General features: G+C 38.3%; 2 protein-coding genes across 2 annotated transcripts; both read left to right on the forward strand.

The window, feature by feature from the left end:
• The first annotated feature begins 5,726 nt into the window (after window positions 1-5,726).
• LOC141920300 (interstitial collagenase-like) lies at window positions 5,727-12,549 on the forward strand. The gene is made up of 10 exons (XM_074816999.1): window positions 5,727-5,861; window positions 6,805-7,049; window positions 7,317-7,465; window positions 7,553-7,678; window positions 8,417-8,578; window positions 8,948-9,065; window positions 9,717-9,850; window positions 10,867-11,026; window positions 11,942-12,042; window positions 12,249-12,549. Exons 1-10 carry the CDS (start codon window positions 5,757-5,759, stop codon window positions 12,347-12,349), a joined length of 1,401 nt encoding a protein of 466 aa, XP_074673100.1. The 5' UTR covers window positions 5,727-5,756; the 3' UTR covers window positions 12,350-12,549.
• A 5,520-nt stretch (window positions 12,550-18,069) lies between these two features.
• Window positions 18,070-25,186, forward strand: LOC141920301 (matrix metalloproteinase-27-like). Its single transcript, XM_074817000.1, has 10 exons — window positions 18,070-18,174; window positions 18,528-18,766; window positions 19,363-19,511; window positions 19,609-19,737; window positions 21,447-21,608; window positions 21,777-21,900; window positions 22,611-22,741; window positions 22,963-23,122; window positions 24,774-24,877; window positions 25,086-25,186. The coding sequence occupies exons 1-10, from the start codon at window positions 18,070-18,072 to the stop codon at window positions 25,184-25,186; spliced, it is 1,404 nt and encodes a 467-aa protein (XP_074673101.1).
• The last annotated feature ends 2,011 nt before the right edge of the window (window positions 25,187-27,197 follow it).

A 27,197-nucleotide genomic window follows, 5' to 3' on the forward strand; every position in this document is an offset into this window, starting at 1 on the left:
ACACTGTTTGTATTTCCATGTCGATGTTTCAGCAGTAGATGGAAGGCCTCATCAGCCAGACGGGACGAATGGGTTGGGGCCACCAGTCCTTTTCAGATTTGGTACCACCATGAATCCAACTGGGGGTCTGTGAGCCTGTACCAATTCCAGTATGTCCCAAATGGTCCAGTCCTGTTTTGTAGATCAGTGTGGAGACATTGATCTCTTGCTGCCTCTTTCAGGACAGGTTTTACATCTGCACAGCTTGTGTGACAACTGCCAAGTTTAGAGGCAAAGGACTTCAAGTCAGTAAGGTTGACTCTGCAAGGCATCCCAGGGCCCATCTGCCATCAGGGAAGTCATGCTCAGGGCACAACAGAGCAGGTTCCCATCCTAGGCAACAGCTCAGCTGCAAGGATGAAGAATGTAATTTGGTTTTCCTGTGTGTTCAGAAAACAGGTGCTTGGCATGGAAAGTGGCACTCCTTCCCTTCTCCTTTTACTGAAATCACTGATGATGCCATGTCTGAGGCTGTGCAAGTCACTAAGGTGTAACTTGGGCACTGCCCCAGTCTGCAACTTGTCACGTTGAATTACTCTTCTACAATAGAACAATTAGGACTGATTCAGCAGCTGACATCCTGAGCCCTATCGCAGTGGCCTTTGGACTGTGTGTGGTTTGAACTATACCATTGTGTTCCTAACACTGTTTAGAGCAGCACCCTGAATCGTAAACAGAGTGACTGATCATTCTCCTGGAGCAGAATCAACAGCATTTCTATAAAGGAAATGTTTAATATTGGGTGAGGTTAAGCCATGATTTTGTGCAAACTTTAAGACATATGACTTACTTGGAGGGTTGCCTTTGTTTTTTTCATCTCAGTATTAAAATGTACTTGGATCATTAAGAGAGAATTCCTAATGAATTCTCTAACTTCATGTGAATATCTGGCTACCAGTTGAATATTGCTGCAGAGTGACATGATTTATATCTTTGACACTTCAGTCTTCACATGAAAAGTGACATCCTCCAAGCAAAATAGCTTGTTTCAGGGTAACATTCTGGGTTTGCAGAAAGACTTTTATTTTGTTGCTTCAAAATAGATTGGAAAACACATTAAGAGATTAAGAGTTGCATTATGCATTAGAGCACAGAACAGACATAAAAGTACTTCCTCCAGGAATGATGACTGTATTTTGTAGTGCCACCTGCTACTGAGAAAGCAATTGCAGACATCATTGTGACAAATTATAATAGTAAATAATTCTTAGAATTGCAAAGTATACAGAACTATCAATCAAAGTTCCCTTTTCTACAGTAATTCTGTAGTGACAGACTTTGATTTAGGGAAACTCCGCTATGATTCACACAGTGAATTTATTTTTTTATTGTTTAGTCAGGGGTGTGGATGGAAGTTTCTCCTTTGGGAGAGAAGGATGAAAGCCATTAGAACATTTTAAAATATTATCAGATATAACTAGGGGAAAAGGGACATAGCCAGAAGAGTCAAATTCAAGCCCTAGGTAAGTGTAGTATAAAGTAAATGCAAATCACTGAGACAGAAAATTGTTCGAGGCTGGGAAACTCTTCTGGGGAAATATGTCTCCTCTTACTCTCTGCCTAAATGTCCCTTTCAGTCAATGCTAGAAAGAGGAAATGTGCTAGATAGACCTCTGGCAGTGCTTACATTCCTATGCAGACTTAATGAACAAGGAACAGTGAGTAGAGTACCTAGAAAAGGGACACTTTGAGGTCTTGCCTCAACATGAACAAGGGTGCAGATTTGCTGAGGAAAACATGTACAAATAAAGCATGATCACTGTTAATACAGGGACACACAATCCTGTACTGCCTGAGTGTACAATGGAAAAACCCCTGAAAATGCTGACCCTTTCTTAACAAGAGTGTTGAACCTCTCTTCCTTAGGCACCCAGTTTGGGTTTAGCACTGACTTAACAGATGGGTCCCAGGCCTGGCGGGGTGATTTGGGGTGACCTGAATGAGGTACTGATGCTTGCGGTCCAGGCAAGAGCTGCCTCTGAAGAACAATTGGGGGTAGGTAAAGGCAAAGTTTACCTCTCTCCATTGGTTACATGGAGATTTTAGGCAAACTTCAGGCAGGGCCAACGTGTTAGGAGTTGTCCAGATCTGGTACCCTGATAGAGGTGAAGCTGCTGCAGCTCCATGCCCCCAGGTCCAGCCAGCAGCGAGGCTAAGAGTGTGTTCCCAGTAGGTACATACACACACATGCACACAGGTACACAAAAAGACATTATGGATCTCCCAGCAGCTGGGCTCAGACACGCCGTCCATCCAGCAACTGCCCTGGTATGTGCTGGTGTCCTCTGCTACCTCATGCACACACACACAAACAGGTCTCTTTTCCAGCTCCAGATCCCACAGCTTCCCCAGTTGCTGACTTGGGCCCTCCATCCCTCAAGTAGCTGACCCACAGAACCCTGGTCTCTCCAGTATCCAGCCCTGGCTTATGGCTACTTTGACATCCAGCTCTCAACATCTTACCTTACTGGTTTATCCAGCTGGATTGTCATTTGTGCTCACACACATACATATGTGCCAAATTGACATGCATGCACCTGTCTCTCCAGTCACAGCATCACAGACACTGGGGCCTCCAGCCCCTGGTCCCACCCCAAGGGCTGACACTGAGACCACCCCACACACACCCTGCACACAGGACAGAGTCCCTGGCCCAGGAAAATAGCTAGAAATTGGGTTTAGTGAGAGGCCAGGACAGACTGTGCTGGTCAGGTGCCAGTCAGGTGCAGGTGCAACGCAACACAAAGTGAGGGACTGTGTAGACACCAGTTGGCACTCAGTAAAAATTCTCATGTATTTTGAGGGCTCTTAGTTTCATCTTAGCATATTCATGTCTCCTTCTGTCGGGTTTTGAGTTTTTTGTCTGAAGGCAAGTGCTTGAAAAGGAGAGGGTGGCAATGTGTTAGCTAGCACGCCATAGGAAGAGAAGACGACTGAAACCTCTCTTTCCCTCGTTCGAGGGAGATGTGCCAAAGGACATGCAGTAGGAAGTCAATGCAGACAGTGAAATAGGATGTGACTTTGTAGCCCAACACTGTGGAAATTCCCAAGACGGAGGAAAGCCACTGCTTCTGCTTCCTCTTCCCAATGCTCTTTAAGTTTTTTGACTCGGTGACTCTTGAAATACATAAACATCTCCCACAGCTAGTGTTGGAGTCCAGGCCTTTCTAGTCCTGCCACTGGCTGCCTTGGAAAGTAATTTATTTAAAGTTTCCTGGAAAACAACCAGATGTCCCCTCTCACCCTCTGCCTGACTCAATATCCTCTTCGTCACATTAAAAGGCCATAGACCCTTTGCAGAAATGTGCAAGGTCTCTCTGAGCAAGCTGCAACACATGATTTCCTAAAGTTACCACCTCAGCTGCAGGACACATCTGATTAATCGACATCTCTCCTTTGCCTGTATGTGTTTAAACACACCTATGATGTCTTCAGAAAATAAAAGAAAAAATGATAGAAGAAATAAGGAGTTAATTACTCTTTAGGGGAAAAAAAAAAAAAAAAAAAAAAAACAAACAAGAAAGAAACGGAGGTATTGAATCAGGAACTATATAAACCAGCCTACAGAAACACATGAAGGAGAAATATTTACAGGGAAATAACACTAGTTTAGAAACACAGTTAGAGAAGTTAAGCAGCATGTCACAAATCCCACGATGATGTGAGTTGTAGCAGACTTTGAAGAAATTTCCAACACACACAATTCTTTTTGTTCATGGCTGAAAATCAAGATGGATTAATCAAGACTGAGGTTTCCTTGGACTGTGAACCATGAGGCTGAATCTCTTTACATCTGCAAAAGCTGTACCTTTTGAAGAATTTTTGTCCTAATCATTTCAAATACCAGCACTGGACTGTTGCTTCTGTTTTTGATATGTCCTGTATTAGCTTTAGTCAATCACACTAGACAAGCAATGTAACTCACATTGGAAGGTATAAAGTAATTTGCTTTTCCCAGGATTGATGACTGCTCTGCTGAACCTAGATATAATTAGGGGGTGCTACAGTGAGTGTAGAATCATATAATAAGTACATTATTTTTCCCTGATGTTTGGGAAACTAAGTGAAGTACTTCCCAACACAATTAAAATCTTCATCCCCTATTGAGCTCCTTCAGACAATGGCACATATTTGTATTTTTCCCTCTCACACTGATACATACTGTTCCCCTTTAAGGTTTCTGAGGAGGCTTTTTACTGTCAACAAGGGCAACAACAGCAAAACCATCTGAAAGATGTCCAGCCTATACTTGACATCTTCCAGAGTTAGCAAACATGCAGCCATTTTAGGCCATCTACTCTGATGCTTAGCTGTCCTTGCAGTTAGAAATGTTTTTTTCAATTTAGGAGTCTACACTGCAGGTTCCCTCATGGGTCCTGGGTATTTAAACTCCTCTTATCATTGATAGAGACTTAGCCAATACAGTCAATGAAGAATAGATATTAATCTCATCTTAAAGTCCATGTCATATGGGCACTTGAATCACTCACTAGAATCCATTGTACAAAATAGGAGCTTAGACACCTAAATAACTTCTGGATATCTACATGACAAAACACTTAAAGCTGATTCCACCTCATTGCTCATTTGCTTGTACTTGAGACACCCACCTGGGACTGGCTGCCATGAGGAGCTATAGAGACCTTCCAGGGCAGCTGAAGGTCAGGTGGGATTCACTAGAGCATCTCAAATACCACTAATGCTCAGAGAGTCCCAAACCTCATGTCTTAACTTAAGCACTGTTGTTTAAGACCATTCTAGAGTCTTAGAGAACAGTAACTGCTTCCATTTTAGGAAAAACTTTTCATATATTTAACAGCAATTATCATGGCTCCCCTCACTCTTCCTGCCATGAAACAGTCAACACAGAGTCACAAAATGGTTACTTTAATCTTCCCTTTTCAGACTTACAAAAATTCTTGTTGGTCTTCATGGAGTCTTTCCGACCAGAGCTCATCTCTACTTGCATGCAAACATGCTATTGCAGCTCAGACCTTATCTGTGTTGGCAAGAGTATAAACGCTATTTTACTTACCATACATATGGAAACCCAGTTTATGCATTCCAGTAACATGACTGATTTTTGTTAATATCAGTCAAAAAATGTTAAATCATTTTAGCACTCAGTTTTGCTAGCATCATAAGATTGTTTTAGATGGAACTTTTAGTTAGCTGATGACAGACCTCCTGGAATTATGATGCCAATTATTCTTAGATAAGATCAGTCCTTTGTACTGTCTTTTATATTTTATTATTACATATTATAACATAATATGTTATATATTGTTAAATATTAAGACATATATATAGCATCTTATTCACTATAATACAATATATTACATTGCTGTTATGTGTTATTTCCTATTATTTCTCCAGTTTGTCAAGATCTTGTGCCACAAATACTCTAAATTCATGATTCGAAAAGAAATACAAAATGTAGCTCCACTTTTTACCTGAAACGCATTTCCTTATTTATTAAACACACTACAAAATTGTCCAAAACAGAAGGCTCAGGCAAAATAAGGACAGTAACATTAGTTGAACACATTGCGTCACTAGCTGCTGATGAAACTGTTATGCATCATTTGTGCTAATCAGAGGATATTATACAGCATGAGTCAGGCTGTCACTGCTTTACAAATTAGCTATATAAACAGAGCTGAGAAGTGTGTTCAATAGCTCAAGAGTGAAACTGAGGCAGACAACCTTAGACGAGGATGAAGATTCTTTCGCTTGTCCTGTTGCTATATGTGGCTGTCTCCTCTGCTTTTCCTGTGGCTCCAGAGGCAGAAGATGAAGGAAAAACCCTACAGCTTGTAGAGGTAAATATTTTTCAGTGCATTTCTAAGTGAAACATAAGGTAGTCTGAGAAATAGCTATAACTGTAATTCTTTTCACAGAATATGGTTTCAAATTAAAGATGTACCATTTTGCAGACATTTCAAGAGAAAACTTTTCCTATTGATCTAGAAAACATGTGAAAATTATGTGGAACTTATTTACCCAAAAGTCATATGAATATTGTCTAACTTCATTTTTGATGTTGTTAGTAAAATAATAATAAAACTACCAAAGCATGAGTTCTAGCAGCAAGGCTCCTGGCTGGGCAGAAATAGTTAACAACAATTTACATTTCAGCATGTGCTTTGAAACTTGTGATAGGTCTTGTCTCCGCAACATAAGGTATAAAACTTGCTTGAAGTAGGCATGTATTTCAATGTTCTGTTGTATAGATCTTTTATGAAATATTTTGAAAAATATTTGAAAAATATGAGAAGTACAACACTTACATAGACACAACACTATTTATTGGAGACAAAATTGTTGAAATTTAGTAGGAAGACCCAAGTGCTGACTCTCTAGTAGTCACCTGCTTTGTTGGGAGTCCTGGCTGTGTGGAGTTTCACTGCCAATCTCTATTTCCTTGAATAAGACCAGTTATAAGCTTCTTCATAAATTTTGCTGTTATAGTAATTAGGCACCATGAATAATATGGAATTAATTATTAATAATAAATATTAGATTTTAAAGACATTTCTTCATATATTCCCTCAGTAAAATAAGAAATTCAGAAAACTATATGAAAACTGTAAATTATATCTGACTCTTCACACCAATTCCTGGAGAAAATAGGCTGTTCTTGCTCCTGGTAAACACAGGGCATGTTGATATGGGAATAGTTTAAGATTACGTAGAAAATTTAAATGTGTCTGAAGACAATACTGATACACCACAATGCTCTCCTTTTTTTAAATTCTGGTTCAGAGTTATCTACAGAATTACTATGATCTTCAAAGGGATCACCAGCCTCTTTTAAGAAACAAGGGCAAAATTCCCCTTGCTGCAAAGCTGAAGGAAATGCAAGAATTCTTTGGACTAGAAGTGACTGGGAAACCTGATCTTGACACTTTGAAGATGATGAAAAAACCCAGATGTGGTGTACCTGATATAGGCCAATACGTGTTCACAGAAGGGAATCCCAAATGGAAAAAAAAGAATCTGACATACAGGTAATCTTTCCTAAGCTGGTTCAAAAAAATATAAATCTAGCATTCCCAAATTTGGGGGGGTCTGAACTAAGTACATTATGCCATCCAGAGCGATTAATTGACTTTTGGAAGACAGGCACTCTAGAAGGCAGTATCTAAACTGAAGCCATTATTAATTTTCATTCATGAAAGTTATGTCCAAGATTTCTGACTTTTGCACAAATTACTATTTTTCAGCTAAAATGCTCTATTCTTAACGATATATAATGTGTTGGGTTTGCTTTGAAGGATTTTGAATTACACCCCAAAGATGAGACAATCTGATGTAAATGAAGCAATTCAAAAAGCTCTCAGTGTCTGGAGCAACGTGACACCACTGACTTTCCAAAAAGTTGAGGACAAAGAAGCAGATATAATGATCTCTTTTGCTTATAGAGGTAACATTGATATTTTTATGTATTAAACAGCCACCTGCAATCATAGGAATAATTTAGGATTCTGATTTTTTTTCCTCTTCATTTTAGACCACAAAGACAACTCTCCTTTTGATGGCCCCAATGGGCAGTTGGCTCATGCCTTCCAGCCTGGTGAAGGTATTGGTGGAGATGTGCATCTTGATGAGGAGGAAGCCTGGACAAAAGATGGAAGAGGTAAGGACTCTGTAACTGGATCCATTTATATAGTTTTGTCTTGCACAGTCTTAGCTCATGTGATGCGCAGTTCATGAGCCTGATTACAGGCAAGAAGTGAGAAAAAGTGGCAGAACTTGGCCTTTTAAATGGCTTTGCTCTTTTTTTTTTTTTCATTTGTAGGAATCAATTTGTAGAAAAGAGATTTCTAGGTCATAGTGGTTTGTATGACAACTAAGTCAGCACTTAAAAATACAGTTTTTGTTCAGATGAAACCTAAAACTTGGATACAGGAAGATCTGGTGGTTAACTTCTCAAGTCAAATCCTTTATCCTTCTTAACCTAGCACTTCAAAGTTTGGTGTTAACTAGGGTATTCAAGTAACACCAAAACTGTCACCTCAGCATTTGTTTTGTTTTGAAGGTTTTTTTCTGTTGGATCACTGAACCTCCACTCATCATAGGCATGATCTTTGGTCTGAGCAGTTTATGTGGTAACAGGAGAAACAGGATTTGAGGTTAAGACACGAGGACACTAAAGAAAGGACAATGAGACCACAGTTAAGGACAGACATTCCTTAAGCACCCATACAGCTCTTCTGTTACAATATTTTTGAGCTGTGATATTGATAGCATTGCTTCCAGCCTCTCTTATACTCATAGTGTGTTTTGGGAGGATGCATAAGTGTTTCCCATTTAGTCAACGGTGCTGAATACTGAAAAAGATTTTACCTTGTTTCATATGATTTTTATCCTACAGGCTACAATTTGTTCATTGTTATTGCCCATGAGCTTGGCCATTCACTGGGTCTATCTCATTCACATGATCCTGGAGCACTGATGTATCCTACTTACTCCTACACGGACCCCAGTGAATTCCTTCTTCCTCAGGATGACATTGATGGCATTCAAGCCATCTATGGTAAGAAAAAATATTTTTATTCAATTTTTCTACTTGAGAGGCTGATAAACAGTAATAAAACCACATTTAAGATATGCTTATTCCACCAAAATGAGAAGTTTAACTGTTGCTGAACAATGGATAATAAAAGAGAGAAAATTCCTGGTAGCTAACTTCAGCTGCAGTCCAGTTCTGCAAAAATCTCATTTTGGAAAATATGAACACAACTTGTTTTATCAACATTAAAAGCCTGTGTTTAGTGACAAACCCTTAGTTTAAAACTGTATGCCTTCTCATTCTCTGTAAAGAGGGTTCTTGGTGTCCTCAAAGACCTTCTGAACACTGTGTTTGTATTTCTCCATACTAAAAGATAAAATATTCTTCCTATAGGACTGTCTAATGCTGCTGTGCAGCCAACAGGACCCAAAACTCCACAAGCTTGTGACCCAAATTTGACATTTGATGCTATTACTACCCTACGTGGAGAAATAATATTCTTCAAGGGCAGGTAACAACAATAAGCATATATATAATCTCTTTAAAATATCCAGTAGTTTAAAAAAATCTGTAATGCATGAGGGAAAACCAACCTTTTGGAATGCAGTACAAAGAGGACTAGAAAGCCACCATAAATTTACACAAGTGAGAGTTTTCAAATCATTAATCCCAAGAGCCCTAGCTGATAAGAGCAGTGAAGGAGATAAGGACTTGTAGATTGTTTTCCAACTATTCTGTTGCTGTGGCCACTGCTGCAACAGACGCGTCTCTGAACTCAATTCAGCTAATAGCAAAGCAAGAGTATTCATTCATATATCCCTTAGCAATGTCTCCATTTTCTGCTACTCCTTTCTGCTACTCCTCCATACAAGAGCAGGGGCAGAACTGAAACCACTGTTATAAATCTGTCTGTTAAGTGGTTATTGAAGACACCTCTTGGCCTGCTTGTCTTACAGAGAAATAGAAGGGCTTACATTCGTGTTGCCTGACATTTAGCATGTGGCTGAGGTCCTAAAGTTAAGCACGCAGTTGCTCCAGATTTCCTTTACATTCAGTGGAGGGTACTCATCTCCCCCCTGTTATACTCCAGGCACTATAATAATTATTTTACACTTATGATAGGAATGGAACTATTTTATTACATAAATTTTGTTTAAACCAGATATATGCTGCGCAAACATCCTGTGAGGGCAGAGACGGAGCTCAATTTTATCTCATTGTTCTGGCCAAAATTACCATCACGAATTCAAGCTGCTTATGAAAACGTTGAGAGGGATGAAGTTTTACTTTTTAAAGGTAATGGAACTTGAAATCCTCTGCTTTTTCCAACCAGGTACTCCCTGCTTCTTTGAAAGCTATGAAATTACAGAAGTCAAAGTGTTTTTTAAGGAAAAACAGAGAATCTTACAAATCTGCAAATAATTAAACCAGGGGATCATAGACTTAAACTGCATTAAGGGATCTCCAGAGATCATAACCCTGAAAACTTGCCCCTCTGTTATAGTTAATACTCTAAAAAACAAGAAAATTACTTCCCTTCTTTAGGTCTAGTTCTCTTCAGATAACAGCATTTCACTTTATGCAGAAGGATTTTTGCTGAATTCAATTGGTAAATACAGGCATTTGTACACTACTGTTACTGATATGCTTATTAGCATTTTGTGATATTTGGGGAAAAAAAACAACGAAAAAATGTTGGAGGAAAAGTGTACTGTGAGAGGAAAATTGTTCACTGAAAAAAGATCAGTCTTTTTCTTTAAAGGTCTCAAATACACTTTAAGTGTCTCAGATACTTCATTATGCACATATTACAGTACATATTACCATATATGAATATGTTCATTGAATCTAAAATCACCAAAACATTTAGATTAAACATATGCACTTCTTAATAGTTTAATTTAATGCACATTTTCTAGTTTCAAAATATTATACGGCTCTATAATCAAATAGCATATTACAGGAATTTAATAAACTCAATATCCCAATCCAATGTCAGCGGATTAACTCATCAACCTCCAGCCCTCCCCAAGCTGTTACCCAGACAAATACTTTATATTCATTTGAAAAAAATCTGGGAAAAGTACTATCCATACACCTTCTGATTATAATGTTTTACTTATAGAAACAAAAGACATTTCCACTGTCTTCATGATGTAGTCCCAGTGTAAGAATCAGAGCCATTTTCTAAAATAATAAACTGGAAGGAATAATACTGGTATCTAAGACACATTGTTTGCTACCCATCTAAAACCCAATTAAGTGTTGTTCATAAATAACAAAACCAAATGAAATGTGCTCATATTTTTCAGAGGATAAATACTGGGTTCTCAGGGGATATGACATTGCACCTGGCTATCCTAAACCAATCTATCATTTGGGATTCCCAAAGACTATTAAAAGAGTTAATGCAGCTTACAATGATGAAACCACAGGGAAAACATACTTCTTTACAGCTGACAGATACTGGAGGTAAGGCTTAATGTTCATTTACTAGAATGCATATTTTCACTTGTCCCTGAGGACTGATGTATTACTATAAAGTTCAAGTGCAATTATGTTTACACCAGGTATATTGCAGAAATTTAAACAGGATTCTCTGGAAGTTTAAAAATTTTAAGCATTTGCGAGGAAATGTCAACATTTCTATATGATTTTTTTGCCATTTATTAGATTCCTGTATCAGGAATGTAACTACTTGCAACTGAATGAAACATCTGCCCAATAAAAGAGTGATTTTCTATTAAATTATTCGGTTTTTCTCCACAACAGAGCTGCTTTTCTGTGCAATGTTGTGATAATGTCCACTTTCCATTCACATTTCAAACAAAATGAACTGCTAATAAAAAGTGTTGTAACTGGATTTCTCTGTGAACAAACTATAAATATTCTCTAATTGTACAGATGGTCATATTTATAATTCAAGTATAGCTCATGACAAATTTCAGAGAGTAATTTTGTTTAAGAGGTACACAGTTGACACTAATACAAGTATGTTTCAGGAATGTGCTATCGTCTTCGACTCCCAGGTTTTACGTTTTGCTTTTATACTGAACTGGATATCCGTGCCTCAAAACAGTAACTCATTTTCTGTGCAAGTGATGGCCAAGGCTCTGAACAGTCCAGAAATGCATTAATAAATTCCTGGGCTGTATTCCCAAGGTCCTTGAGAGCCTTACTACAAACTTTACCAAAGGCAGGATTTTCAAATCTCAAGACACACAGATGCACCTTAATGCATAACAGGAAGCACCACAAAGCTACTTCAGCTAATCTTTAATAAGACTTCTTAGTAACAGTAGAGTTGCATATGTGTATGAATTTGCTTTGGACTTTCAAAATATTGTCTGCTTCCTCACAAACTGTAATGATGTTTCTTGTGTTAAGATATGATGAAAACAAAAAAACCATGGATCATGGTTATCCTAGGAAAATAGTCTCCGACTTTGGAAAAATTGGCAGAGTTGATGCTGTTTTCCAGAAAGATGGTAAGTAAAACATAGTTTTAATCTGGGTTTACTTGAATATTTGGGCTTCTGTAGATAGAATCATTTATTTTCAAAAATCTGTTATTAACCCTAATGAGATGGAAATGTAAAATAGCAAGTATAGATGGACTGTTTATATTGGGGTTTTTTTTTCCAAAATACTGAAGTGACCTATGAAATATAATTGGATTAAATTTTATTTCTAGGCTATATCTACTTCTTCCATGGAACAACTCAGTTCCAGTTTGATCCTCGTGCCAAACGGATTGTTGGACAAATGAAGAGCATCAGCTGGTTTAACTGTTAATTACAATGTTTTTCCATATGCACACTGTATTTTTTATGTGCCAAATTTTTCAGTATTTCATGACTATCAGGTCAGAATGGATTTCTGCCCAAATTCTGTGGGAGTATAGTCTTCTTAATTATTTATGGTAATGCATTTATATAATTCATCACAATTTCACCTGTTACATTAAAGTTTTCTAATAAATTATGTTTGTCATATCATTGTGTCCTTGATGTCTCATTTGTACTAATACTCAAGAGCCAACTGTAGCTTCCAAACACTAAAAAATATACTCTGGCATGAAACATCAGACCCTTTTCCCAAAGCGAGAGAAAGGAACAGTCACCTGGCCCTAAACTCCATCATCCCACACAAGCCCTGGTGAAAATTCTATGGGTAATTAGGCCAGTTGGGGCTCATTAACATCAGTTTACAAATCACGCTTCCACATTCTGTTTCTCTTTTCCCAGCTTTCACTCAGCCTTCCCTTCAGGGTGTATGTCTTTGCAAGTGTAGGCAGGGTTTTTTTTCATGTTTTGGGGTTTAGGAACTGGGTTTAAGCCTGGAAATGTAGATTAGGAAGGACCCCTGAAATCACTGAAACTAGTCCCTTGCTATCACAGGTAGCCACATCATATAACAGACAAATAAACCTCTTTACTCAAGGTTTTTTCAAGTGCTTACTACTCCAGTAGTTAGTAAATCCCTCCTAATTTCAGTGGGTTAAAGGATGAAGACGTTTGCTTAAAAATGAAAATTCTTGGCCAAAAATATTTCTGATACAAAAAGTTAATGGAAAAGACAGTTTGACTTCTAGCTTAACTGCAATTTTTTTAAATATCCTCAATTAAAATGGTGTTTGAAGGGTTATCCACATTCTCTTTAGTGTTTGTAGCTCAGCTGATACCATTAGAAGCCATATGACCATAATAAAATGTATTATCTTGTACAACATCTGTATTATTCGACATACTTCAGAGGAAGATTTCAGGTTATTGTATATAGAAGTAATTGCATTTTGAGAAAAGAATGTGTAACCTTATAAAAACATACCTGTTAAAATTTTTTCATTACTTAGCTGTCTGTATTACAAGCTTATTAAATTGTATCCTTCATATATAAAGAACAGACTTGGTGGTTCTTACATTTATTAAATTCAGGAGTAAAAATTAATCTAAATACTATTCAAAGATAAGAAATTGAATACTTGAAAATTAACTTGAATATTCTTTATAAAACCTAAAAAAAAAATTATAAAATAATAAAACTAAAATTAAATTACAATAAATCAAAGGCTTTGATGAAGAGGTTAAATTATGTGAATCCTCTAATTTAGGTGCTGGGTCTTTAATTCAAAATCTTAGTAGCAATACTATTTAATCACATTTTCTTGTGTAAACCAGTGCTACTGAACTACCAATGACAATTAAATCAAATATTGTTTTAGAAGTATATAAATCTAAATTGATTATGATAGTCTACAAACATTACACAAGATTACAGGGAAAAATAATATTTCTCACTAGACAAATTACGTATTAAAAAATAAAAGTTGAGGGCACATGTTCCCATCAGATATGAAGTAGAAGCAGAATATCTCAAAGCAATGCCAGAAGAGCCCCTCAGACTTAGAGCAGAACACTAATCCCTCTCTAGAAGAAAAAAGTAGTGGGCACTCATGGGGCAGAGAAAATGTTAAATGGGAAGTGAGGGGTAAGGAGGTGATTATGTTTTGGAGGAAAGAAAGAGATAAAACATAATTTACAAACCATGGAAGATGAAGAAGTTAAAGAAAGGATGAAGTTATAAAGGCATATTTTCAGTCCATGTCTTTTGGTATCCTGTGAAGTTCTGAGTTTTAGTTGACAGGCACATAGTTTTGTAATTTGTTTTGTGGATTTCCCTTGAGCAGGAAGACTGAGAACTCAAGTGGTTTCTTTGTGAGAAACATTCCCCATGCTTATATGACTGAATATTTCCTTTGCCTGCGTGAGCATGGTGATTGCTCCATTTCAGCCACACTATTAGGAGGAGGGTGTGTCTGATGCTGGCAGCTCTTGCCTGCCTACAGGCACAAGCACTGCTTTCAGTAATTTGAAATCTGAATGTTGATTCAAGCTCAGTACAGTCACCTGCCATTTTCTTACTCCCTTTTAATAAGTTTATGGTCTGATTTGCTAATTATTGTACTAGGGTACAGTACCCTACCACTCCCTAGTGTCTGGTTACTGTTTCTGTGTGTAGTCGTAGCCCATATCGTTATTAACTGAGACAGATTTGCCCAGGCAGGAATCTAATTCCCTAAACATGTGTTTAGTGCATTTGAGGTGCTGTAGGGTATCCAAGTCACCCATGAAGGTATGAAAGAAGACTTCTGGAAGACCAGCACTTCCCAAAGACCCACAAAGCCTACACTCTCTCTAAGGACCTATGTTCAGGTGGTTGAATCCTGCCCTCACAGGTTACAGTCTTTGCTAAAGTTTTGCTAAGGGTCAAATACATTATTTGAACTATTCGCCATTGTCCCATGTTTTTCACTCAAGCTGAGTTGACTATGGTGGGATTGAGCCTGCAAAGTAGTGGCTCAGCTCAGCTGCCTGAACAGGTATCTAGTGACTTTAAGGTGCCTGAAGTTTTCCGATTGACCTCCAACTACAAGTCTAGAAGCCACCCTCTAGGTCCTGGGTCACCAGGCCTGTGTCACCAGGCCTCTGTCAATGTCTCAGGTTCACTAGACTGTCTCAAAAGCACAGCAAATCACTGTTTAGGGGGCTTAATTGCAGCCTGAGTGTTTTCATGTGATCTCAGGTTTAGGCCCTTATCATAGTCAATGACGTTGGTCAAAACATTTGGTGAGCTCCTGAGAGCTGCACAAATCATCCTAAGTCTTCCTCCTACATGCGGTCAGATGAAATGTTCTCTAGGTGCCATTTGCCCATAGTGATTACATTTCTGTGGCAAGCAAGCTTAGACAGTTAACTCATGTGCAGACACCCATGTTGTGAACACAGGAAAGTTGAATCCCTGCTGATATTGTGTTAAGATCACCACAATACAGCAGTATTGATGATTCCTATGATGCTCTGTGTAGCATCATTTGCTACTACTGCTCTGATGAGGATAGGCAACAACTTTTCTGGGTTAAAACATAGGTCATGTTACTGAAGTCTGGATAAAAACAATTCTAGGACAAGAAAATAAGTTACAGGGTAGATCAACATCTACCAACTCTAACCAGTGTCAAAGATAAATATTAGGAAACCATAACTAGCATCTGCTTATACAGCTGCTTCTTTTCCCACACCTCAAGGCCAGCTATAGGTGTATTTGTGAAACATCACTTGCGAAAAAACATGTTGCGAAAAAACCTCTCCCCCATGGGTAGTGGGAACTAGCTGTTATGTTGTGTAGGTTGTTAAGTTGCAAAACCCTAAAAGTGGTTTGAGTGGCATAGGCCTCCATCATCTGTCACTCAAATGTCTTCTGAGCAAAAACTAATGTAGCTTGAGCTGTTAGATGAAACTAGAAATGTAGTCTAAATTAGTTATTTAAGCTTCTCTATGTTCAGTAAAGACAGAGAGCACCTATTCATCCTATTCTAAGATAGCTGGTTGAATCACTCTCCAGAGTTATCATAAAATCATAGAATGGTTTGGGTTGGAAGGGACCATAAAGATCATTTAGTTCCAACCTCCCTGCCATGGGCAGGGACACCTTCCACTAGACCAGGTTGCTCAAAGCCCCGTCCAACCTGGCCTTGAACACTTCCAGGGAGGGGGCAGCCACAGCTTCTCCGGGCAACCTTTTCCAGTGCCTCACCACCCTCACATTAAAGAATTTCTTCCTTATAGCTGATCTAAATCTGCCCTCTTTGAGTTTAATATGTATTTCTTCATTTTCTATAGAAGAATGCTTAACTAATAAAAGTATAAAGTTAGGTGCAACTCATCTTAACCTAGGTGCTCTCATTGTCTCTATCCTTCCACTGCTACACAACACAGCTGTGGGGATCTGATGGCCAACTACAGTGGGAAAAAAGATAACCACTACTCCCAGTTCATATCAAATCTGCTCATAGTTTTGTCTCGATTTTTTACAAAATTAAATTCATATCAGCTAAAACATGTTTTCCAAAAATGTGTTCTAGTGCCATTGGAAAATATGCTTGGTGCAAAAGCTACTGAACAGGTGTTTGTCTTTTGTGACTTATACCATGCATATAGTCAGATGATAGCACCATGGTTATCCCTATTAGCTTTAAAACCTTTGAGACAAACAAATATATCCATTTAAAAACATAAGACAGATCTCAGAAAAGAAAGTCTGTACTTCTGAATAAACACACATGTCATTTCTAGTATCAGTTCAGTTGGGCTTGCTCTCGCAGGAAATTAATTGTCACAAGTTTGTACCTCAGTTACAGAACTGAATGAGATCCAGGACTCATGGATCTCTTACCTTACAATACAATAATAAGGGAAGGGTTTGGGGGTTTTGTTTGTTTATGGTAGCTGAGAAATTCCATTAACACACAACTTTATAACTAACAAGGCTACATTATGAAATTTGGGCTAGAAAACTGGTTATTAACACCTCCGGCTGGAGAAAAGTTGGCTGCAAGAAACAGCAAAAAAGCCAAAAACATAGAAGCAAGGATCTTCTGAAAAAGCCACAGTCCAACGTAACGGTATTTCTTACAACTGTTTTGTAAAAGTTGAGTACATGCTGTCAGAGCTCCTCTGAGGTGCCAAACACCTTCAGCTCCCATTGCTGCCAGAGGAAGAGGAAAGTGTTTGGCCAGCACAGGGTGAAATCCCATAATTTGTCACAGTTTATGTGACTCTTGAAACTTCCTTTATTCTGAATTACTTAAGACAGGAAATAATCATATCCCCTGTGGCTAATGTGGTTAAACTGAAGAAACTTTTTGTGATGAAATGGAGATAGATAGATGATAGATTAGATAGATAGATGATAGATAGATAGATAGATAGATAGATAGATAGATAGATAGATAGATAGATAGAATGCAGACAGAAATATAAGAATATTCCCATGCTTCAGGATGGATTTTTGGTTTATGTATATCTTGATTCCACCAGTGTAATTCAAAGGAAACACATCTTTTCAAAGAGTTGCAGGAAGGAGGTAGGGAGGGATTTGGGGTTGTTATCCATTTTCCAAAACACCCAGTCTCACTTTATGGATCAACTTAAAAAGAAAACTTTCTGCTTACAGTAATTTCTCCCAAAGTTTTAATTTTTTTTTTATGGGATTCATATCTGGTGCATGACTCCCATTTTTTAGGCTAAGAAAGGTTGAGAGTCTCTGTACATTTGGTGGTCCCATTTCACACAGCTGGGTCAGGACAACTTAAAAGGTTTTGTGCTTGTCTGCCATTTCATCTAGCGTGAAATTGCTCAGGTTCATTAAAATTCAGTGTAAAATAACTAAAATTGAGTGCCAGTTTTGAAACGGTAGCCAAGCATCCTAGGAGTATTCAAATACTAACCAATTTCAGATGTCTCTGAAAGTGGATGGGTTTGATTAAGTTTTATTGTGTCAGCCAGCACAGTGTTATAGGATGTGTGGAGGTAATCAGAGCATGATAAACTCTGAGTCAGTCTAAAGCTGACTCTACAAAGCACTCCATAACCATACGAACTGGAGTGTGAGAGAGGATGCACAGGCAGAAGAAAGCAGACTGCTCTCCTACCAGGACAGAGATGAGAGTAAGAATGAAGGAACTTTCACTTTTGCTTTTAATGTGTGCAGCTGTTTCTAACACTCTTGCTGTCCACCCAGAGAAAGACAACAAAGAAGAAGAGGCACAGCTTGTACAGGTAACTATATTGTCCATATCTGGGATCTATTGAGCCCTTTCTTTTTAGATATAATCTGCTGGTTCCAGCTACGCAGTAGTTTGCTACCTTTCTGAGACAATACTATTGCACAGAACTCTGTTGCCCAAACTTTACTAAAGTAGGATAAACCTGTACAAACTGGAAATGTAAATAAGTCAGGGACAATGTTGTCTGTTTCTGTTTAGCTACAATCCTCAGGAAAATATCTGTTGTGCTCCAAAATCACAGGCACATGGCTTTGCCAGCAAAGTACACAAACAATATCAGTCCTAAGGTATTTGTTTAAAAAACAGAACAAAATGTGAAGTGTATTTGCTTTATTTTTTCACTAGGACTATTTAAATAAATACTATGTTGTTGAGCCAGATCCAAAACAGCGTGGATGGAAAATAAATGCTGAATCCACAGCTGAAAAACTTAAGAAAATGCAACAATTTTTTGGTTTGAAAGTGACTGGAAAACCAGATACTGAGACATTGGAAATAATGAAGAAACCCAGGTGTGGAGTTCCCGACGTGGGTCTCTATGGTTTTACCCTGCCAGGATGGAAAAAAACCAAGCTGACATACAGGTAGTATTTCAATAATTACTTTTTGAGTTTAAATTTTGTTTTTGTGATTATCCACAGTTGTTATATTTAAATATAACATCTATAGTAATTGTTTCCAGTTGGGAATACTAAAATGTTTGTCTTTCTCCAGCTGTTAGTTATGCATATTCCTGAGAGGAATTTCTGAGAGTCAAGCTGGGTATTCTACATTTTCTGAGTCAACCACAAAATTTTGCCTGTCATGTACCACTCCTGACAAATATTGTGAGCCAAACAGAAATATCAATTGCACTCTGTACAAGCCCCATTATCTTCAAAATTTGCTAAGATCCACAGTTTAGTAGTCACAGAAACCCAAGGAGACAATTTTCCTCATGCTCAAGAGATGACCTCCTGACTAAGGGCCATTTTGAGAATAACTGATACCATGTACACAGTTATTATTATGAAAAAGACATGTTGAACAGTTCATCAAACTCATTCAGTCCAAGATGAATCTTGAGAGTTACTGGATTACATTATTGTTTCTTATACATCTCTGTTCATCACCTTAACAATATTAGAGGAATTCTTTTTGCAAACACTAAGTATTATTACTTGAACCTTCATAACTGTAGAATTGTGAACCACACACCAGATATGAGCAAAGAGGATGTGGATAAAGCAATCCAGAAGGCATTTAAAGTGTGGAGCACTGTCACCCCGCTGATTTTCATTCGTATTCATGAGGGAATAGCAGATATAATGATTGCTTTTGGGACCAAAGGTAATACAATGACCGCACACCAATGGTAAAATCAATTTAAAAATCTTCCAATAGTCATAACATAAACTCAATGTTGTTTCAACATCATATTATTTAGCTCATGGACATTGCCCTCGTTATTTTGATGGCCCCCTCGGTGTCCTCGCTCATGCCTTTCCACCTGGCAATGGTTTTGGTGGTGATGTGCACTTTGATGAGGATGAAGATTGGACCACAGGCTCAGCTGGTAGGTAAAAATGTTTCTGAAGTGTTATGCATATGGGTAAATTCCCTTCTGATTTTATTTAAGTGAAGAAATAGATTGATATGAAACACAGCATCTCACAGGACATCCCCACCATGTAAAAAAACATTACAGACACCAGTGATAATGAAGAGTCTTCACTAAATGTACCAAGATAGGTCCAACTATAGGCTGTTATAGCTTTACGCTGCATTCAAGCTAGGATGGGCTTATACATGAAAATGTTCTCCAAGCAAGTTCAACTGCCTGCCAGCAGCTGGGAGTCTTAACACGCTGTTCAGGCCACCCATGGGCTGAGATGCAGTGTCTGAAGCTGACTACAGATTTGTGTCACTGAGCCAGAAGAGAGGGAAACACTGAGTGCTCAACCATCTGGCTTGGACCCATCTCCTCCCCTAAACCCCCTCCCCTCAACCTCCAGGCTGACCATGCAGCACATACTGCCTCTGAAAGATCTGTCTATACATGGGCACATTACCCTGTTGTACTTTAGACCCTTTTCTCATCCAGGTTTTGGGATGGAAAACTGCAGAGGACAATTGCAGCAGGAGAATTGAGGTCATGCTGCAGGAAAAACAAGGAGCTAACAAACAGGAAGATGCTGTAAGAGCACTGCATGAGGAAGAGAGGTGTGGGTTTATTGTGGTGGGGAAAAAAAAGAAGGATGAGGGGTGGACATGTCATGCTGATAAAATGTAATGTTTTCCCCACACTGGGACTGACTGGTTCAACCCCAGTTTTGTTGCTGTTTCTCACAGCATGCTCCAGCGACCAGGCATTGCAGAACTCATTGGAGAGCTTGGAGGACTCATGAGAGGGGAGGACTGGAAATATGTGTGGAAAAATTGAGACTTTGTTTGTTGTTTTGAGAAGCAGATATTTTGGCTTCAGTCAGCCTTTCTTGGGCAATCAATGACCAGTCTTCTGCTCTGCCACAGACTTGTGATCTTCATTAAGTGTGTCGATATTGCTGGCTCTTGGTCTGCAGAGCAGATGTCCATTCTTCCCTAATTCAGAAGGGTTACTTGGAGGGATGCATGTTGAAGGAAATTCCATTTTTATTTATTTACTGTGTTAGCATATTTCACTGGGAATAATTATGCATAAGCATAATATTTAAAAAGATATTTTATTTGACAAGGCTATAAAGAAACTATATGCTTTAAAGTTCTAATGATAAAAAGGTAAATCATTCTGCTAATATTATATTTTTCCTTGTCTATTCATGATCTCAACTTTCTTTCTCAGGTTTGTAGGAGGAAGGATGACACACAGAGTGACACTTTGGTACCTCAAATGAGCATGAAGTGTATAGTCCTATCCTTGCCCTGGAGAGCTGTTAGTTTGATCTGATTCACTCTCTAACCTGTTCTAGCTCAGCCAGGAAAACCTGCCAGGACATTCCTCAGAGCTGCACCCACACTCACCCCCAGACATCTACTCATGCCACACACATCCCTTCAATAGCTAACAGAAAGAACAGCAGGAAAGACAGCCAAAAGTCACTCCCTTCTAGCGGGGAAAGAACATAACCTTATCCTATACAAAAAATGGGCTTATATATATGCATACCCTAGTGAATTTCAATATAGTGTATGAAAACTGTCACTCAGCAATAGCCCTGCTGTGTTCATATCAGCCATTTGCAGACCAAAATTAGACTGATGTCTTCTCTCTATCCATTTTCTAAGGTTTCAACTTGTTCCTTGTTGCTGCTCATGAGTTTGGCCATGCCCTGGGTCTCTCCCATTCTAATGACCGGAGAGCTTTGATGTTCCCCAATTATGCCTACATCAGCCCCAGCGAATTTCCCCTCTCTTCAGATGATATAAGTGGCATTCAATCCATTTATGGTGAGTAAAGTCTATGGCTTAAAGAAAGAAGTAAGCATGAGAGAAATTATCTCTTTCACAGTTTCACCATAAAAATAATTGTATTCTTGTTATATCAAAAATGCATTTATATGAAAACCTTAGAGTTTCTACAAATTTTGTGTATTCTTTCTAACATGCCTCCCTTAGGTTCTTCACCAAATGCCCCAGATAAAAGGCCAACCACCCCTACCTCACCCAATACCTGTGGTCCCCAGATGTCTTTTGATGCTATAACTACACTCCGACGAGAAGTCATTTTTCTAAAGGGCAGGTAAATATTCATATGACATTTGTCTCTGTGAGGTTTATTTTTTCTTGATTTCTACAAAGACTGAATACTTTGGTGGTTCACATGATTATGATTATGGGATTTATAATGAGACAAATGGATAGATTTCAGTTCATGGAAATAGAACTTCCAGCAGGTACAAGTTATATTAATATTTTTACAGGATCCCCTGAAAAACATGCTTCATTTTTTTCAGGAGATCTCAATCCTAATAAAGCTTTATTTCCAAATGTGTAGATGGTTACACCAAGTAGTGACATGACTAAATACTGCAACTGTTTCCTAAGAAATTAGTATGTTCTACCATATAGTTGGGCCAATCTTTCCTTTAGCCACCAAAGCAAGCCCAAAGTCACCCAGGTAAGTCATCCAGGGAATAGCTTACAGTCAGGCTTATCTGGGACCCTATAACTCTCTTACTATATGGTACAGGAACAACCTGAATTTTTCAGCTGCTTGTAGCTGATCCCATTAATCAATCAGTACCAACGAGAAGGGTAATTCCAAAAAGAAGCCAGAATAAAAAAACCCTCACTTCCCACTGAGGGGAGTGTTTTCCTTTCTGACACAACTACCCAGGTAGCTACACTGACAAGAAAGAGCTTGTAAGTCACAACATTATTCATATTCTTGCGCATATATAGAAATCTCTGTAGTTTATTATTTACTACAAAAACTGTTTCATATTTCAGGCACTTATGGCGAGTCTATCCTGATAACTCAGCAGTTGAACGTGAATTAATTTCTACCTTCTGGCCAACTCTGCCACGTGGTATTGAAGCTGTGTATGAGAACACAAAAGATCAGATCCTATTTTTCAAAGGTGGAGTATGAGATTTTCTTTAAATTATTCTTACCCTTAATTCTGTGGGAAGACAGGAGGAAGGAAGGGTAGCTATATGTGCATAAAATTCACTTTTCAAATAAGTAAAGAAAAAAACCAGACATTTCATCTAGTTTTCCTACAACTTAAACTAAGGGAGTGCATTTTTTCTTTTAGCATCTGAAAATCACTGGTGAAACCAATTTTTTTTTTTTTAACAGGCAATAAATTCTGGGTTATCAGCGGCTATCAGGTGTTGCTTGGTTATCCAAAGAATATCAACACACTGGGCTTCCCTAAAGGTGTCAAGAAAATTGATGCAGCTGTTTGTAATAAAAACACAGGGAAGACAGACTTTTTCACAGGTGACAAGTATTGGAGGTAAGAAAAACTGACAAATGTTTTCTTATGACTGACTCCAATATAATCTGAATACAATTAAAATTGTCCATGTGATAAAAGAGAAAGAAGACCTTTAGGTAACTATATGTAACTAGGTAATCCTACTTTTCATAGTAATCCTACTTTTCATAGAAATGTTTCTTTGACTCCTGCATGGGGACAAGAATATAGATTTGACTTTTGAGAGCTTAAGGGTGTCCTGAAATGAGCGTTCAAGGCATGGAGCCATTTTGATGCTTATGCCTGGAAGCTGAAAAAATTCCAGCATGTAGAGAATTTTTACAAATACAATAAACAAAAGTATCTCTAGAAAATAAAGATCAGAAAGCTAACCTACTTCAGCAGAAGTCTGGCTGGGATAGCTTGTGCAGGTTTTCTCAGATTTCTGAAAAGTCCTGAATTATTTTATCTCTTTTAGAGAGATAGAAGTTATAGTTCATTTTCCTTTCTTTGGCTGGTTAGCACTGGATTTGCAACATGCTTCTAAATCTATTCCCAAGCTGTCATGAGTGATTCCAGATACCCAAATACCAGGCAAACAGAAGCAAAAAGTCAGCTTTGGGAAGCTGATGGATTCCTCCTGTGTTCAAGGACAACTGATGAAAAGTCCTTCTGCAGGCAAACAGGAGCCTGTGTGGGTCAAACAGACTCTATCGTGACTAATTGTGGGGTTCCTCAGTGAGACATACAATGTCAGCTGGATTTTGAGCCGCATGTCATTTCCCGTCCTTTGGTTTTGGTAGTTTTGGAAAGAGTATTTATAATATCTTGCATTGCTATTTTACTGCCTTGGTCACAAGACAAAGGCATGCAAGAAAACCACATTTTCTTACATAGTAACTCATTCTCTCAGTCTCATGTCCCTGTGAAAAGTATTTATTGTATCCAAGGAGAAGTAAAACAAAGGCTTGTTTGTTTTGCTTGATCTACAAAACTGATCATGGTGAACATCATCACACTCTAGATCCCTAACAAAATGTAACTTTAAAGTGGGGTGAAGTCATAGACATTTGGGTGAGATTCCTCTGACTTAGCTTTAGTTTTCTGTCTCTCTAAGAAAACAAGCCTTTGTTTGCTTAGGCTTTTTTCCTTTTAGGTCCTCCTTTCAGCCCCATCTCATAAAAATTGTCCTGTCTCAGTTAGGAACCACTTGATTGTATTAGAAATAAGTCAGCTTCCTTTCCTCCATCTACCTCTGTCAGCTAGTAGACGACTACGTACAACATCATATGAAAGTCTAAGAGAAGTTTAAAATTCATGCAATAAATATGTGCAGTCGCTATAGCAGGAATCAACCCAGCCAGTTTCCATGCGCTGCCTGTCACACTGCTATGCTAGGAGATAAACTCACCCTGCTGTTCAAAAATGCAAGTCTTGCTTTAATTTGTCTCACTCCAGATGCTTCTTTGGAGCTGTGCCTGTCCTTATCAACAAACAAGTAGCCACCTCATGGAAAACATGATGGCCAGCATCCTGGAAATATTTGTGCGAGCAGATAACTTTACTCTCTGTAATACCAGTGAAATCAGTCAAACTACAGATGGTAGACACCTTTCAGCAGCTGCTTAATTCTTTGCAGAATTGATGTCTAAACTCTGTAAAATTACATGTCTCCCTTCATATGATTTAGGTTTGATGAAAACAGTCAGTCCATGGAGAAAGGTTATCCTAGACAGACAGTTGATGACTTTCCAGGAATTAGCCAGAAGGTTGATGCTGTTTTCCAACAGAAAGGTAATTGAAAGTAGCTTTTAAGTAAAATCAGTTTACTTGTAAAGAACATAAATTCTGGAGTTATGATGAATGTCATTATTGCTATATCCTGCAAAAGATAGAACTGAAGAGATGGTCTCCTGTGTGTACATATATGATGCTCCCCACTTTGTCAGAATGAAGCTATTTCTTGTATTCATAACATAATGCTTTACTTTTTTATTTCCAGGATTATTCTACTTCTTTCATGGATCAAAGCAATGGGAGTTCGACCCTACTGCTAGAAAAGTTATTCGCGAAATAAAAAGTAACAGCTGGTTTAACTGTTAATATCATTAAACTTTCTTACACCCAGCAAATGAGAATAAAAATTATTCTAGATTTCTCAAAGGTTGTTCATATATACAATATTATACAGAAGAGGCAACAGAACTAGTTTTCATATATGTCTATTATTTTAATAAATCAGCATGTCATCTTTAATTGTATCTCCAAAGGCTAGAGCAAAACTGCATTTTTTCCCCTGATTAAGTGCAAAATGTCCAACATAATTTATTACTTTATGCTCGAGATGGGTTTTGAAATATTGTGGCAATAAACAGTTTCGGGTTCATGTCAATTATTTTCTGCTTCATCTGTTGAAGGCATCCTATGTTTCTGAGGTGTGAAAGACTTCAGGTTAATATGCTAATATCCTTTCAACATACGATCTTTTGCTTCTTTTCTCTCCAAACATCCTGAAGAGCCAAGCTTTTCATTAATCACTGGTTTTTCTGTCCTCTCTCCTGCATCTTCTCCTGCTCTTCTCTGACTATTTCAGTCTTGTTCCTTTCACATCATAACAGTATTTTGCTACCAAAATCAACCTCCAGCCCCAGTGTCTGAATACATTATCTCACCTTGATCTGTCTTTATAGCGTAACAATTAGCATTTCATCAGTGGATATTTTTTGTGAATCTATGAATGACATTCTTCACAAATCAGACCTGTCCTATTTGAGAAATAGATTCAGTTACCATGTCATGGAGCACAACCTTTGCTCTGCTAACACGAAGCATGTGCTTCAAGTGCACGTATATCTGAGATTTATTACATGCTGCCATCACACATGGAGCAAACTCCTCACAAAATCAGACAAAATCTATAAAGTCACACCCGTATCATCTCTAAGTATTGCATTTACATTTAATTCTTGAAACAGCCCCAGAACACACTGCCAAATGGCTGCCCATACTGCCTGCATGGCTGGCTATATCTGAGAACATGATCTCATTAGTACTGGTTTGTCCTCCTGCTCCCTAGTTCTCACATATCTGACTGGTTTACAATCCTCTTGCATATTTGAGTAAAAAGTTTCTTTCTGCTATGTGCTTTTACAATACCAGATACAACAATGCAGTGATCCCAACCTGACCCTTACCTCCCTGATTTGGTGTAAACAGTGAGAGTACCATTATGTTGCTGCTATCACTATGAGAACCCTGCTGGCTTGGTTCCCACCAGGAAATCAAAACAAAGGCTCAGATATTCTGTTTCACTGATCTACAAAACTAATCATGGTGAACATCACACTCTAGATCCCTAACAAAATTTTAATTTAAAGTGGGGTGAAATAATAGACATTTGGGTGACATTCCTCTGACTTAACTTTAGCTTTCTGTCTATCTTCATATCTACTCTACATGACTTAGGGAAGATCCCTGCACTGAAAGAAGAGGCAGAAGTTCTCCCCAACAATACTTATCTCATCTCATCTCATCTCATCTCATCTCATCTCATCTCATCTCATCTCATCTCATCTCATCTCATCTCATCTCATCTCATCTCATCTCATCTCATCTCATCTCATCCAAAGACTGTGTCGGGGCAAACCAGTATCTTCAGGCCTTGGAGAAAACATCTCTTTGCAGAGAAAGGCTAGACAACTAGCCTAGAGAGGCTAACTTTCAGACAGCTAAAGTTTGGTGAAATTTATAGTGCCTTTGAAGGGTGTCTTTCAGTTTTCATGTGACCCAAAATAGAAGGACATCCTACTTAAATCCTCTCTGATGTTCACTTTTTGGCAAGATACATCAGCAGTTTTTTATATCACCACAAGCCAGTGATAAAGTTGTCTGACAGCACCTGCCTGCACTGACACTGCCTGCGGAGTGAAAATGATATCCCACAAGACAAGAGCAGAACATGCTGGAGACAGGCGTGATGGAGACAGTTTCTTACCTATTTCTGTATTTCCAACCTCCTGAAACTCTTCTCCAGCACTCAATTCAACTGATGGCTGTGTAGAAAGCATATTTAACAGCACAATCACAGAAGCTGCCAAGTTACACCCAAGTGTTT

The sequence above is a fragment of the Strix aluco genome, chromosome 2 (assembly GCF_031877795.1).
Source record: "Strix aluco isolate bStrAlu1 chromosome 2, bStrAlu1.hap1, whole genome shotgun sequence".
Lineage (NCBI taxonomy): Eukaryota > Metazoa > Chordata > Aves > Strigiformes > Strigidae > Strix > Strix aluco.